The sequence below is a fragment of the Rhinoraja longicauda genome, chromosome 19 (genome assembly GCF_053455715.1).
Source record: "Rhinoraja longicauda isolate Sanriku21f chromosome 19, sRhiLon1.1, whole genome shotgun sequence".
NCBI lineage: Eukaryota > Metazoa > Chordata > Chondrichthyes > Rajiformes > Arhynchobatidae > Rhinoraja > Rhinoraja longicauda.
This window is the reverse complement of record NC_135971.1, coordinates 23,106,063-23,122,359: the sequence shown is the minus strand read 5'-3', so window position 1 is coordinate 23,122,359 and position 16,297 is coordinate 23,106,063. Positions and strand designations below refer to the sequence as shown.

At 50.2% G+C, this 16,297-nt stretch overlaps 1 protein-coding gene across 1 annotated transcript; it reads right to left on the bottom strand.

Moving 5' to 3' along the window:
- Positions 1–736: 736 nt before the first annotated feature.
- Positions 737–14,538, bottom strand: LOC144602731 (E3 ubiquitin-protein ligase TRIM39-like). Its single transcript, XM_078415869.1, has 6 exons — positions 14,137–14,538; positions 10,108–10,197; positions 8,364–8,594; positions 6,873–6,895; positions 3,787–3,902; positions 737–1,299 (listed from the first exon to the last, which is right to left on the bottom strand). The coding sequence occupies exons 1-6, from the start codon at positions 14,536–14,538 to the stop codon at positions 737–739; spliced, it is 1,425 nt and encodes a 474-aa protein (XP_078271995.1).
- Between the last annotated feature and the right edge of the window lie 1,759 nt (positions 14,539–16,297).

Sequence of the window (16,297 nt, the reverse complement as noted above, 5' to 3'; positions counted from 1 at the left end):
AGCGGTACGAACATTGACTTCTCTAACTTTAGATAGTTCCTCTGTCCCTCCCCATCCCCTCCCAGTTCTCCCGCTGTCTTCCTGTCCCCGACTACATCCTTTCGTTGTCCCGTCCCCCTGACGTCAGTCTGAAGAAGGGTCTCGACCCGAAACGTCGCCCGTTCCTTCTCTCCTGAGATGCTGCCTGACCCGCTGAGTTACTCCAGCACTCTGTGTCCATGTTCTCCTGAGATGCTGCCTGACCCGCTGAGTTACTCCAGCACTCTGTGTCCATGTTCTCCAGAGGTGCTGCCTGACCCGCTGAGTTACTCCAGCACTCTGTGTCCATGTTCTCCAGAGATGCTGCCTGACCCGCTGAGTTACTCCAGCACTCTGTGTCCATGTTCTCCAGAGATGCTGCCTGACCCGCTGAGTTACTCCAGCACTCTGTGTCCATGTTCTCCAGAGATGCTGCCTGACCCGCTGAGTTACTCCAGCACTCTGTGTCCATGTTCTCCAGAGATGCTGCCTGACCCGCTGAGTTACTCCAGCACTCTGTGTCCATGTTCTCCTGAGATGCTGCCTGACCCGCTGAGTTACTCCAGCACTCTGTGTCCATGCTCTCCTGAGATGCTGCCTGACCCGCTGAGTTACTCCAGCACTCTGTGTCCATGTTCTCCTGAGATGCTGCCTGACCCGCTGAGTTACTCCAGCATTTTGTGACACCCGGCTGATAAAATGTATTCAATTCGGTCCTTCAGATGCCCAGAGTTGTGAGTCTCAGCGAGTCCCCCTTGTGGGCGATGTAGAAGTAGGGAAAGATCTCCTCGATGAATTTGTTGGTGAAGGTGTAGAGGTGGGACACGTCATCGGCGTTGTAGAAGGACACCTGGCCGGCGGCGTAGTCCAGGTAGACGCCCAGCTTCCTCAGCCTTCCCTTGAGCCTCAGCTCGATGGGGGGGGAGGTCAGGGCCGTGTAGTCGCCATCCTGCAGGGCCAGGGCCCACACGCCGGCCTGCGGTTCGGGCGTGAAGAACTTGCGGCTCTCCTGCCAGTGGAACGGGGCAAAGCCCCTCTTCCTCGGCACGGAGGACTTGGCCACCCCGACCTGCCACACGGTGCTGTCCACCACCTCCACCTCCCAGCAGTGCTTGCCCCCGGTGAAGCCCTCCGAGCCCAGCACGCTCAGCCAGCGGCTGAACCGCTCCGGGTTGTCCGGGATGTCGTCCTGCTTGTCCGAGACCCTGACCTCCGTGCCGTCCCGGGACAGCATGAGGTGGGAGTTGGCCGTCTTCGGGTCCAGCGTCAGCAGGGTGGGAACTGAAAACGGGAGACGGGGCGAGGGTTCGGTTTTAGTTCAGTTTAGTTTCGAGATTCAGCGCGGAAACAACAGACAATAGACAATAGGTGCAGAAGGAGGCCATTTGGCCCTTTGAGCCTGTACGCACCGCCATTCAATGTGATCATGGCTGATCATTCTCAATCAGTGCCCCGTTCCTGCCTTCTCCCCATACCCCCTGACTCCGCTATCCTTAAGAGCTCTATCCAGCTCTCTCTTGAATGCATACAGAGAATTGGCCTCCACTGCCTTCTGAGGCAGAGAATTCCAGATTCACAACTCTCTGACTGAAAAAGTTTTTTCTCATCTCCGTTCTAAATGGCCTACCCCTTATTCTTAAACTGCGTGGCCCCTGGTTCTGGACTCCCCCAACATTGGGAACATGTTTCCTGCCTCTAACGTGTCCAACCCCTTAATAATCTTATACGTTTCGAAAAGATCCCCTCTCATCCTTCTAAATTCCAGTGTATACAAGCCTAGCCGCTCCAGTCTTTCAACATAGTACAGTCCCGCCATTCCAGGAATTAACCTAGTAAACCTACGCTGCACGCGCTCAATAGCAAGAATATCCTTCCTCAAATTTGGAGACCAAAACTGCACACAGTACTCCAGGTGCGGTCTCACTCGGGCCCTGTACAACTGCAGAAGGACCTCTTTGCTCCTATACTCAACTCCTCTTGTTATGAAGGCCAACATTCCATTGGCTTTCTTCACTGCCTGCTGTACCTGCATGCTTCCTTTCAGTGACTGATGCACTAGGACACCCCGGTCTCGTTGTACGTCCCCTTTTCCTAACAGGCCATTTCGGCCCACCGGGTCCGCGCCGACCAGCGATCCCCTCACACTAACACTACCCTACACACACACACTAGGGACAATTTTTATGTTTATACCAAGCCAATTAACCTACAAACCTGCACGTCTTAAGAGTGTGGGAGGAAACCGGCGATCCCGGAGAAAACCCACGCAGGTCAGGGGGGAGAACGTACAAACTACGTGCAGACAGCACCCATAGTCGGGATGGAACCCGGGTCTCCGGCGCTGCATTCGCTGTAAGGCAGCAACTCTCTACCGCTGCGCCACCGCCCATTTCTTTCGGGCAACATATTTGAGGAAGGATGTGGTGGCTCTGGAGAGGGTCCAGAGGAGGTTTACAAGAACGATCCCAGGAATGAGTGGGTTAACGTGTGATGAGCGTTTGTCGGCACTGGGCCTGTACTCACTGGAGTTTGGAAGGATGAGGGGGGGACCTCATTGAAACGTACAGAATAGTGAAAGGCCTGGATAGAGTGGACGTGGAGAGGATGTTTCCACCAGTGGGAGAGTCTAGGACCGGAGGTCATCACCTCAGAATTAAAGGGCGCTCTTTTGGGAAGGAGATGAGGAGGAATTTCTGCCGTCAAACGCTCGTTACATGTCAACCACATTATTCCAGGGATCGTTCTCGTGGACCTTCTCCGGGCCCTCAAAAGTGCCAGCACATCCTTCCTCAGGTTATGGGGACCAAATCTGCTCACGATACTCTCAACACGGTCTGACCAGCTCCTTATGGAAGCTCAGCGTCACATCCCTCGGGAGAGGTGCAGGCAGACACTTGGCTTGTTGGAGCAGTCAGTCCTGTTTAGAGTCATAGCTGTAGAGTGACACAGCGTGGAAACAGGCCCTTCGGCCCAACTTGCCCACCCCGGCCAACTTGTCCCATCTACACTGCTCCCACCTGCCCGCGTTTGGCCCATATTCCTCCAAACCTGTCCTATCCATGTACTTGTCCAAATGTTTCTTAAACGCTGGGATAGTCCCTGCTCTGTGTGTAACTCATTCTCACAGCTGGTCCTGTTTCCATCACCTTAGTTTTATTTTTGCACATCTTTCATTCATCTGTTCTATATCTCTCTATATCATCATCATATCATATCATCATATATATACAGCCGGAAACAGGCCTTTTCGGCCCTCCAAGTCCGTGCCGCCCAGCGATCCCCGTACATTAACATTATCCTACACCCACTAGGGACAATTTTTTACATTTACCCAGCCAATTAACCTACATACCTGTACGTGTTTGGAGTGTGGGAGGAAACCGAAGATCTCGGAGAAAACCCACGCAGGTCACGGGGAGAACGTACAAACTCCTTACAGTGCAGCACCCGTAGTCAGGATCGAACCTGAGTCTCCGGCGCTGCATTCGCTGTAAAGCAGCAACTCTACCGCTGCGCTACCGTGCTGCCCATATCACCCATATCGCCCATATCACCGTCTATATCTCTCGTTTCCCGACCCGCTGAGTTACTCCAGCATTTTGTGTCCATTTTCTCTCGACATCGTCTATATCCCTCGTTTCCCTTTCCCCCGACTCTCAGCCTGAAGGAGGGTCTCGACACGAAACGTCACCCGTTCCTTCTCTCCAGAGATGCTGCCCGACCCGCTGAGTTGCTCCGGCTTTTTGAGACTACCCAAAGGAACATCACCTGGTTTGATGTGTTTGAACATCCGTTTCCAAACAGCGTACTGCAGAGGAACATTGAATCCACCTTGACTCAGATCCAGAGGCAGCTCCTTGGGCTTCCGTAAAAGGTTACCAGACCTGTGAGGGGCAAGGTGGCAGAGTCAAGGCATAGAATCATAGACAATAGGTGCAGGAGTAGGCCATTCGGCCCTTCGAGCCAGCACCGCCATTCGATGTGATCATGGCTGACCATCCACAATCAGTACCCCATTCCTGCTTTCTCCCCACATCCCTTGATTCCGTTAGCCTTAAGAGCTAAATCTAACTCTCTCTTGAAAACGTTCAGTGAATCGGCCTCCACTGCCTTCTGTGGCAGAGAATTCCACAGATTCACAACTCTCTGGGTGAAAAAGGTTTTCCTCATCTCAGTCCTAAATGGCCGACCCCTTATTCTTAAACTGTGTGACCCCTGGTTCTGGACTCCCCCAACATCGAACATCTAGCCTGTCCAATCCCTTAAGAATTGTATCTGGGTCTAAAAGATCACCTCTCATCCTTCTAAATTCCAGTGATAACAAGCCCAGTCGACCCTTTCTTTCATCAGATGTCAGTCCTGCCTTCCCGGGAATTAACCTGGTGAACCTACGTTGCACTCTCTCAATAGCAAGAATGTCTATCCTCAAATTAGGAGACCAAATCTGCACTCAATACTCCAGGTGTGGTCTCACCAGGGCCCTGTACAACTGCAGTAGGACCTCTTTGCTACTAAACTCAAATCCTGGAGCTAGCCCTGGAGTAAAGAGGGCAGTTACATCCATCTGAATGTTATTTCCACATTGAAGTTCTCTTCAATTTAGTTTAGGTTTATAGTTGTCACGTGTACTGAGGTACAGTGAAAAGCTTTGTTTTGGACACTATCCCATTAGATCAGATAATACTCGACATAAATACAATCAAGTCAAACTCAAGTACAATAGGTGGAGCAAAGGGGAAGATACAGAGTGCAGAATATACACCGATGAGCAAAAACATTATGGCCACCTGTCCTATATGCTGTTGGTCCTCCGTGTGCAGCCCCATACGCAGCAGGGTGCGATGCACTGTGTATTGTGACGCATTCCTCCCGTGACCACCATTAACATTTTCTGTGACTTGTGCCACAGTCGACCTTCTGTCGGTTCGGACCAGACGGGATAGCCTTCGTTGCCCTCGCGCATCGATGAGCCTTGGGCGCCCAACACCCTGCCTGTCGCCGGTTTGTGGTTTGTCCCTCCTCGGACCACTGTCGGTCGGTACTCACCACTGCTGACCAGGAGCACCCCACAAGCCTTGCCGTTTCACAGATGCTCTGACCCAGTCGTCTGGCCAGAACAATTTGGCCCTCGTCAAAGTCGCTCAGGTCTTTACTCCTGCCCATTTCTCCTGCATCCAACACGTCAACTTCAACAACTGACCATTCACTTGCTGCCTAATATATCCCACCCCTTGACATTGTAACAAGATAACCAATGTTATTCACTTTGTCTAGCAGTGGTCATAATGTTTCGGCTGATCGTTATAGTTCTCAGCATTGTAGCGCATCAGTTCCAGAGACACAATCCAATGTCCGCAATGGGGTAGAGGTGAATCGGACAGTGCCCTAGCTTATGGAAGGGCCGTTCAGAAGCCTGATAACAGAAGCTGTTCCCGAGTCTGGTGGTGCGCGCTTTCAAGCTTCTGCACTGTCTGGATCAAATATGACACAAAGCCCGGTTGTCACCAACAAGAGCAACATGTAATGGGGAATCTTTCTACCACAGACTGATTCAGCTGCAAGATGTATGGGGTTACTTTCGTCTCTGGCCATTGTTCAACAACCAGCCTGTAGATGGGCTATTGCATGCTAGCCAATCGTAGTGCTTGTTAGTAGTAGTCCCGCCTAGTACGTGCTTTATAATATTAAGAACTCGCCTACGTCAGGCAGTAGATGTGGCAGCTCGGAGCTGTAATGTACTGCAGGTCCTATGATGTAAGTGCTTCAATAAAATGATGCCTTGTATCTTAGCGTGTTCTTAAGCACTTTATTACATGGTGTCAGAAGTGGGATACGAACCCACGCCTCCAAGTGGCTGCTGGTAATGTGTTGGAAGTCCCATCGTTTAGCAAAGCTCTTAAATGCTTGGCCGGTGAATCGCCTGCCGTTGTCAGACTGAATACGTGCAGGGCGAGCCATGTACGGAAAGGTGCCGTGGCAGCTTCTCGATCACAGCCTCTGAGGAAATGGTCTGCAGAAGGTCCACCTCGAACCAGCCCGAGTAAGAGTCAACCAAAACCAGGTAGTGTTTCCCGTGCCAAAACGATAGACACAAAATGCTGGCATAACTCAACGGGACAGGCAGCATCTCTGGAGCTGACATTCCGGGTCGAGACCCCTCTTCAGACTCAGAAGGGTCTCAGCCCACAACGTCACCTATCCATATTCTCTAGAGCTGCTGCCTGACCCGCTGAGTTTAGTTTAATTTCGAGACACAGCATGGAAACAGGCCCTTCGGCCCATCGAGTCCACACCGACCAGCGATCCTCGTACACTAGCACCATCCCACACCCACTAGGGACAATTTACACTGATACCAAGCCAATTAACTTTTATGTAGTTGCGTGCCTTATTGCTTTTTGTTTAGTATGGCTGTTGGGCAAGTCAAATTTCACTGGTATAGGTGACAATAAACTGACCTTGAAACCTTGAACTGCGTGGGTTTTCTCCAGGTACTCTGGTTTCCTCCCACACTCCAAAGACATGCAGGTTTGTAGGTTACATTTATACCAAGCCAATTAACCTGCAAAGCTGCACGTATTTGGAGTGTGGGAGGAAACCGAAGATCTCGGAGGAAACCCACGTAGGTCACAGGGAGAACGTACAAACTCCGTACAGACAGCACCCGTAGTCAGGATGGAACCCGGGTCTCTGGCGCTGTAGGGCAGCGACTCTACCGCTACGCCACCGTGACGCCTTTGTTTTAAAAATTTTCAGGGACAGGATCTATTCAGTAATCAGGAAGAGGTTTAGTTTACAGGTAACAGGTGAGGCTAAAAAATAAGCAGATTTAATCTATGTGAATACAGACATACCTGTCAAATATGGTACCGATATTCTAAAAAAGGAAAGAAATGATACGGTCAGTACAAAGATTAAACAGTGACATATATATATATATATGTACAGGGGCATATCGACCCATGCATTGTATACTTGTTTTTATATTCATGCATTTTAAATATGTATGTTATGTTCTATACTTTGGCAATATAATAGAAACATAGAAACTTAGAAACAAGGTGCAGGAGTAGGCCATTCGGCCCTTCGAGCCTGCACCGCCATTCAATATGATCATGGCTGATCATCCAGCTCAGTAGCCTGTACCTGCCTTCTCTCCATACCCCCTGATCCCTTTAGCCACAAGGGCCACATCTAACTCCCTCTTAAATATAGCCAATGAACTGGCCTCAACTACCTTCTGTGGCAGAGAATTCCACAGACTCACCACTCTCTGTGTGAAGAAATGTTTTCTCATCTCGGTCCTAAAAGACTTCCCCCTTATCCTTAAACTGTGACCCCTTGTTCTGGACTTCCCCAACATCGGGAACAATCTTCCTGCATCTAGCCTGTCCAACCCCTCAAGAATTTTGTAAGTTTCTATAAGATCCCCCCTCATGTATCATGTATAATGATGTATCTTATCATGCCGATAAAGTATTTTAAATTGAAATTGAATTGAAATTGAATTGATTACTATTAATTAACACGGACAATCTTCTTACCAGATGGGGACTCGGTGTGGGGGGGGAAACGACATGAAGAACAATGTTCTTGAATGAGAACAATGAGGCCCAGTGTCAGGGGACTGCCTTGAGGGGCGATGGGAAACTAAGGGGGGGAACCCGGTGTGGGGGAGGAGGGGGGGTACTCTAGTTTTAGAATGTATAAGAAAATAACTGCAGATGCTGGTACAAATCGAAGGTATTTATTCACAAAATGCTGGAGTAACTCAGCAGGTCAGGCAGCATCTCGGGAGAGAAGGAATGGGCGACATTTCGGGTCGAGACCTTGCCTCAGACTGATGTCAGGGGGGCGGGACAAAGGAAGGATGTAGGTGGAGACAGGAAGATAGAGGGAGAACTGGGAAGGAGGAGGGGAAGAGAGGGACAGAGGAACTATCTAAATTTGGAGAAGTCGATGTTCATACCACTGGGCTGCAAACTGCCCAGGCGAAATATGAGGTGCTGTTCCTCCAATTTCCGGTGGGGCTCACTATGGCACTGGAGGAGGCCCATGACAGAAAGGTCAGACTGGGAGTGGGAGGGGGAGTTGAAGTGCTAGTTTTAGAATCCTCTGCCCAGGGAGAAAGCCTGTGTTCGTTTGTTTATTTGTTTGTTCCGGTGAAGGCGCCGTGCACACAGCCGCTAGCCAACAGTGGCTTGTGTCTTTCTTTTTTTTTCCTCACCGTTAATTTAACTCTAATCTCACGTTATCATGTGCCTCATTGCGCGTTGTGACTGTCGACAGACCAATTTCCCCCGGGAGGACGAATAAAGGTTTTACTGCCTTGCATCGTGTCGTACCTTCAGCAGGGGAATGTCCTCTTGAGGCAACTTCTGCTTAATATCTCCGATGAGGTGATTTAGGGTGACCGGGTTGCCCCCTGTTTGTGCATTGCTTTCTTCCAGCTGTTGTAGGAATTGCTCTTCTTGTGTCTCCACCTCCGTCGAAATGGCCTTCTCCTCCCTTTCCAGAAACTTCCGCAAGGAGTCGAAAGCGAGCTGGATCTTGGCCCGAACAGTGTCGCCCTGATTCTGGTACGGACAAAGAGTTTCAACTCAATCGAACAAGCATCAGTTTATTGTCACGCGAGTTGAGTATAGGAGCAAAGAGGTCCTTCTGCAGTTGTACAGGGCCCTAGTGAGACCGCACCTGGAGTACTGTGTATAGTTTTGGTCTCCAGATTTGAGGAAGGATATTCTTGCTATTGAGGGCGTGCAGCGTAGGTTCAACAGGTTAATTCCCGGAATGGCGGGGCTGTCGTGTGTTGAAAGACTGGAGCGACTAGGCTTGTATACACTGGGATTTAGAAGGATGAGAGGGGATCTTATTGAAACATATGATTATTAATGGGTTGGATACGTTAGAGGTAGGAAACATGTTCCCAATGTCAGGGGAGTTCAGAACTAGCTGCCACAGTTTAAGAATAAGGGGTAGGCCATTTAGAACAGAGATGCGGAAAAGCTTTTTCAGTCAGAGAGTTGTAAATCTGTGGAATTCTCTGCCTCAGAAGGCACCGGAGGCCAATTCTCTGAATGCTTTCAAGAGAGAGCTAGATAGAGCTCTTAATGATTGCGGAGTCAGGGGGTATGGGGAGAAGGCAGGAACGGGGTACTGATTAAGAGTGATCAGCCATGATCACATTGAATGGTGGTGCTGGCTCGAAGGGCCAAAATGGCCTCCTCCTGCACCAATTGTCTATTGTTTATTACCGAGGTACACTGAAAAGCTATTTTGTTGCGTGCTAACCAGTCAGCGGAAATACATGATTACAATCGATCCATTTACAGTGTACAGTTACATGAGAAGGGCATAGCGTTTAGTGAAAGACAAAGCCAGCAAAGTCCGATCAAGGATAGTCCAAGGATCATCAAAGAGGTAGATAGTAATTCAGCACTGGTCTCATGAACAGGACAGGTTTGGAGGGATATGGGCCAAACACGGGCAGTTGGGACTAGTGTAGCTGGGACATGTTGGCCGGGGTGGGCAAGTTGAGCCGAAGGACCCGTGTCCACACTGTATCACTCCATGACTATTAAGAGGTCCCACAACATGAAAGGCAGACACAAAATGCCGGAGTAACTCAGCGGGACAGGCAGCATCTCTGGAGAGAAGGAATGGGTGACGTTTCGGGTCGAGACCCTTCTTCAGAAAGAAAGTCGAACAAATTCTCTTGCCCAGAGTAAGGGAATCAAGGACCAGAGGACACAGGTTCAAGGTGAAGGGGAAAGGATTTAATAGGAATCTGAGGGGTAACTTTTTCACACAGGTGTATGGAACGAGCTGCCAGAGGAGGTCGTTGAGGCTGGGACCATCCCAATGTTTAAGAAACAATCTGACAGGTACATGGATAGGACAGGTTTGGAGGGATATGGACCAAACGCGGGCAGGTGGGACTAGTGTAGCTGGGACATGTTGGCCGCTGTGGGCATGTTGAGCCAAATGGCCTGTTTCCACGCCTTATCACTCTATGACTATGTTTCGGGATTGATGAAGTGGAATTGTGGGATTCCTGGACTACACGAATCCCACGTCCCACCATCTTACCTTCAGGTCGATAAGGTTCATCTGCTCATCACGCCCAGCGTTCAGAGCTACCTGACTCTCCAGGTAATCCAACGTCTGCTGAAGTTTCGCCTGTGGAAACACAAAGCCAAGCCAAGTTCAATAAGTTATAGGAAAGATGTTGACAAGCTGGAAAGGGTTCGGAGAAGATTTATGAGGATGTTTCCAGGACTAGAGGGTGTGAGCTACAGGGAGAGGTTGAGCAGGCTGGGTCTCTATTCCTTGGAGCGCAGGAGGATGAGGGGTGATCTTATAGAGGTGTACAAAATCATGAGAGGAATAGATCGGGTAGACGCACAGAGTCTCTTGCCCAGAGTAGGACCAGAGGACATAGATTCAAAGTGAAGGGGAAAATATTGAATAGGAATCTGAGGGGTAACTTTTTCACACAAAGGGTGGTGAATGTGTGGAACGAGCTGCCAGGGGAGGTATTTGAGGCAGGGACTATCCCAACGTTTAACAAAAAGTAAGATAGGTGCATGGATAGGACAGGTTTAGAGGGGTATGGACCAAACACAGGCTGGTGGGACTGGTGTAGATGGGACATGTTGGCCGGTGTGGGCAAGTTGGGCCGAAGGGCCTGTTTCCACACTGTACAACTATGATTCCAAAGCCAAGCCAAGTTAAACCATGAAGAAAGTCAATGGGCGCCTTCTCTCCGATATACAGCCTCTTTGCAGGACTAACTCATTTTGTTGTTTAGAGAATGGAAACAGGACCTTCGGCCCACCGAGTCCGTGCCGACCAGCAATCCCTGCACACTGACACTACACGACCCACACTAGGGACAATTTACATTTATACCGAATCAATTAACCAACAAACCTGCACGACTTTGGAGTGTGGGAGGAAACCGAACATCTCGAAGAAAACCCACGCGGGAAAATACGTCCTTTTATTCTGAGGCTGTGCCCTCTGATCGTAAAGACGTATTTTTAGAGAGGAGATGTGGAATTCTTTGCCACAGAAGATTGTGGGGGGCGTCAATTGATATTGTTAAGGCAGTGATAGACAGATTCTTGATTAGTGCGGGTGTCAGGGGTTATGGGGAGAAAGCAGGGGAATGGGGTTAGGAGGGAGAGATAGATCAGCCATGATTGAATGGCAGAGTGGACTTGATGGGCCGAATGGCCTAATTCTGCTCCTATCACTTATAACCTTATGTCACGTGTACCGAGGTACAGTGAAAAGCTTTTTTGTTGCTTGCTAACCAGTCAACGGAAATACTAAACCGCCATGATTACAATCGAGCCGTCCACAGTGTACAAGATAAGAGGGGAAAACGTTTAGAGCAAGGTAAAATCCAGTAACGTCCGATTAAATGTGTCGGAGGATCTCCATTGAGGTAGATGGGAGGTCAGGACCACTCTCTAGTTGGTGAGAAGATGGCTTAGTTTCCAAATTACAGCTGGGAAGAAACTATCCCTGAATCTATCTTTCCCACTCAACCCCATTTAGTTTAGTTTAGTTTAGAGGTACAGAGCAGGAAGAGGCCCTTCGGCCCACCAGCGATCCCCGCACACGAACGCTATCCTGCACACACTAGGGACAATTTACGTTTATACCAAGCCAGCTAACCTACAAACCTGTACATCTTTGGAGCTTGGGAGGAAACCGGTGATCTCAGAGAAAACCCACGCAGGTCACGGAGAGAACGTACAAACTCCGTACAGACAGCACCTGTAGTCAGGATCGAACCCGGGTCTCTGGCGCTGTGAGGCAGCAGGTCTACCCGCTGCACCACCATACCGCCTGTAAAAGTGGTCAAATCTCCTCGACTATTGCAAAGTACTTCGATGCTGGAATATCTGAGTGTTTTCTGTGGTACCATCAGAATGGTTGAGCGATTAATGTCTACTCCGCCATTCAATCACGGCTGATCTATCTCTCCCTCTTAACCCCATTCTCCCTGCCTTCTCCCCATAACCTTTGACACCCTTGCTAGGCAAGGACCTATCAATCTCCGCCTGAAAGTCACCCAGTGACTCAATAAAAATTGAGGAGATGTGATGTTATTTATTCATATCTTTTCATTGTTATTCTCATTGCCACAAATACTGTTTCAAAATGTATCTCGCCGATGGCTAGATTTCCTAGTAACTCTTGTAACATTGAAACTCTTATTATTTCCTCCTTGTGGAACAATGATAAAGAAAGTCTTGCAGGCAACATTGCTGATAAGTATTGTAACCACAATAGACATTGAGCTTAGTTTATATATATATATAAGAAAATAACTGCAGATGCTGGTACAAATCGATTTATTCACAAAATGCTGGAGTAACTCAGCAGGTCAGGCAGCATCTCCGGAGAGAAGGAATGGGTGACGTTTCGGGTCGAGACCCTTCTTAGTTTAATTTAGAGATACAGCGCAAAAAAGGCCCTTCGGCCCACCGAGTCCGTGCCGACCAGCGATCACCTGTTCACACACGGTATTTATTCACAAAATGCTGGAGTAACTCAGCAGGACAGGCAGCATCTCAGGAGAGAAGGAATGGGCGACGTTTCGGCTCGAGACCCTGTTCACACACTAGTTCTATGTTATCCCAATTTCTCACCCACTCCCTACGCACGAGGGGGCAATTCACAGAGGGGCCGATTAACCCGCACGTGTTTGGGATGTGGGGGGGGAACCGGAGCACCCGGAGAAAACCCACGCAGGTCAGGGGGAGAACATGCAAACTGCGTACAGGCGGCACCCATAGTTAGGATCGAACCCGGGTCTCTGGCGCTGTAAGGCAGCAACTCTACCACTGCACATGGTGCAATGCTTGTGGCTCTGCATTGACTCAAGCCATCTGGGCACCGTGTTATAGGAAAGGTGTGGTCAAGCTGGAAAGGGTCCAGAGAAGATTTACCAGGATGTTGCCAGGACTAGAGGGTGTGAGCTACAGGGAGAGGTTGGGGGCAGGCTGGGTCTCTATTCCTTGGAGCGCAGGAGGATGAGGGGAGATCTTACAGAGGTGCACAAAATCACGAGAGGAATAGATCGGGTAGACGCACAGAGTCTCTTGCCCAGAGTAGGGGAATCGAGGACCAGAGGAAATAGGTTCAAGGTGAAGGGGAACAGATTTAATAGGAATCTGAGGGGTAACTTTTTCACACAGAGGGATGGTGGGTGTGTGGAACGAGCTGCCAGAGGAGGTAGTTGAGGCTGGGACTATCGCAACAAAGAGAGCATCGTGTTGTCGTTTATGAGGGGATCGCCACGAGCAGCCGTCTGTCATGATCCCCCCATTACTCTAATAATCTTACTTATAACTATTATTTATTTAGAAACATAGAAAATAGGTGCAGGAGGAGGCCATTCGGCCCTTCGAGCCAGCGCCGCCATTCAATGTGATCATGGCTGATCATCCACAATCAGTAACCCGTGCCTGCCTTCTCCCCTTACCCCTTGATTCCACTCGCCCCTAGAGCTCTATCTAACTCTCTCTTAAATCCATCCAGTGAATCGTCCTCCACTGCCCTCTGTGGCAGAGAATCCCACAAATTCACAACTCTCTGGGTGAAAGAGTTCCTTCTCACCTCAGTTTTAAATGGCCTCCCCCTTTATTCTAAGACTGTGTGTGGCCCCTGGTTCTGGACTCCCCCAACATTGGGAACATTTCCTGGACTCCCCCAAAGTTGGGAACATTTATCTTATTACTATTATTATTTGCATTTCCCTACCTTTTTTCTCCTTGTTCTGTATTTTGTTTTTTAATGCTCTGTGTGAAGCACTTTGAATTGCCATTGCTGTGTGAAATGTGGTATATAAATAAACGTGCCTTGCCTTTAGGATGCAGGAAGGGTGGTGTATGTATGGAACGAGCTGCCGGAGGAAGTAGTTGAGGCTGGGACCATCCCAATGTTTAAGAAACAATAAGACAGGTACATGGATAGGGCGGGTTTGGAGGGGCATGGACCAAGCGCAGGCAGGTGGGACTAGTGTAGCTGGGACATGCTGGCCGGTGTGGGCATGTTTCCAGGCTGTATCACTCTAGGACCTCCCCGACCCATCAGAGGCACCTTGAATCTCTCGGCTGCCTCCTTGATCGGGATGTTGCGGCACTCCGGGTGTTCCTTGGCGCTCTTGTCGCACACTAGCATCATGTGGTCGAGGCAGAAGCCGGTGTAGGGCAGCTTGTGCTTCTCGCAGTCGTCCTGCTCGCCCTCGGACAACTCCAGGATCTTCCTCAGGGTCTCCACCATCTTGGCGGCCAGCTCGTTGTCCACCACCTCGACCAGGTGGCAGGTGGCCGAGCAGGTGGGGCAGGCGATCTTGCCATCCTTGCCCACCAGCAGCTTGCTCACGCACTCCCTACACGAGGTGTGGCCGCAGCCCAGGGTGACCGGCTCCTTGAAGAACAGGCTGCACAGGGAGCAGGTCACCTGCTCCTTCAGCTTGGCGATCTCCTCCGCGCACGACATGGTGTCTCGCTCGCCCAGGGACCGAGTGTGTTGTCCAGTGTGAGATGCAAATGTGAGTGCTCTCACAATCACGATGCTCGAGACAATCTAGAGAAACAAGTATAGTTTATTTGCAAGTCTGCAGAGTTGGGTGCCTCCCCTGTCGAGACACACCGAGCGAGGTCAGGAAAATCCCTTCTTTTTATTCACTTCATTTTACAATTGTTACACCTTTAATTCCTCCCCTTCGGGCTCCTTCTAATCGGAGCACTGAGGTGCACAATCTAACGACACCGCCCCTGTTGCCTTCCACATCATACAGTAATATTCATTTATTTCATTAGGCAAGCGCAGTACAGAATAATTCATGCCCTCCCTCTCTCCTAGTTCTCTGATTATTTTGGCCTTCCTCCCAGTGATTATCTTCTAACACTTGTCCTTGGACTGTCACCATTTGTTCTTGCGGTTTTTGTTTCTCTAGCCGAGCACGGTCTGGTCAGCTATTTCTCAGGGTCCTTAGTCTAAATCAATTATCCCTTTTTACCCCTCTCTCACATCCAGGGACCAAGCGTTGTCTTGTCCAGCGACCAAGCGTTGTGTTGTCCAGCGACTGAGTGTGTTGTACAGGGACCAAGCGTAGTGTTGTTCAGGGACTGAGTGTTGGCCAGACGTCTAGTGTTGTCCAGGGACCGAGTGTTGGCCAGACCTCTAGTGTTGTCCAGGGACCAAGCGTTGTCTTGTCCAGCGACCAAGCGTTGTGTTGTCCAGCGACTGAGTGTGTTGTACAGGGACCAAGCGTAGTGTTGTTCAGGGACTGAGTGTTGGCCAGACGTCTAGTGTTGTCCAGGGACCGAGTGTTGGCCAGACGTCTAGTGTTGTCCAGGGACCGAGTGTTGGCCAGACGTCTAGTGTTGTCCAGGGACCGAGTGTTGGCCAGACCTCTAGTGTTGTTCAGGGACCGAGTGTTGGCCAGACGTCTAGTGTTGTCCAGGGACCGAGTGTTGGCCAGACCTCTAATGTTGTTCAGGGACTGAGTGTTGTCCAGGGACCGAGAGTGTTGTCCAGGGACCGAGAGTGTTGTCCAGGGACTGAGTGTGTTGTCCAGGGACCGAGTGTGTTGTCCAGGGACTGAGTGTGTTGTCCAGGGACCGAGTGTGTTGTCCAGGGACCGAGAGTGTTGTCCAGGGACTGAGTGTGTTGTCCAGGGACTGAGTGTATTGTCCAGGGACTGAGTGTGTTGTCCAGGGACTGAGTGTGTTGTCCAGGGACCGAGTGTGTTGTCCAGGGACTGAGTGTGTTGTCCAGGGACTGAGTGTGTTGTCCAGGGACCGAGAGTGTTGTCCAGGGACCGAGAGTGTTGTCCAGGGACTGAGTGTGTTGTCCAGGGACTGAGTGTGTTGTCCAGGGACTGAGTGTGTTGTCCAGGGACCGAGTGTGTTGTCCAGGGACTGAGTGTGTTGTCCAGGGACCAATCGTTGTGTTGTTCAGGGACCGAGAGTGTTGTCCAGGGACCGAGTGTGTTGTCCAGGGACTGAGTGTGTTGTCCAGGGACCGAGTGTGTTGTCCAGGGACCAATCGTTGTGTTGTTCAGGGACCGAGAGTGTTGTCCAGGGACCGAGCGTGTTGTCCAGGGACCGAGAGTGTTGTCCAGGGACTGAGAGTGTTGTCCAGGGACCGAGCGTTGTCTTGTCCAGGGACTGAGTGTGTTGTCCAGGGACCGAGCGTTGTCTTGTCCAGGGACCGAGAGTGTTGTCCAGGGACCGAGCGTGTTGTCCAGGGA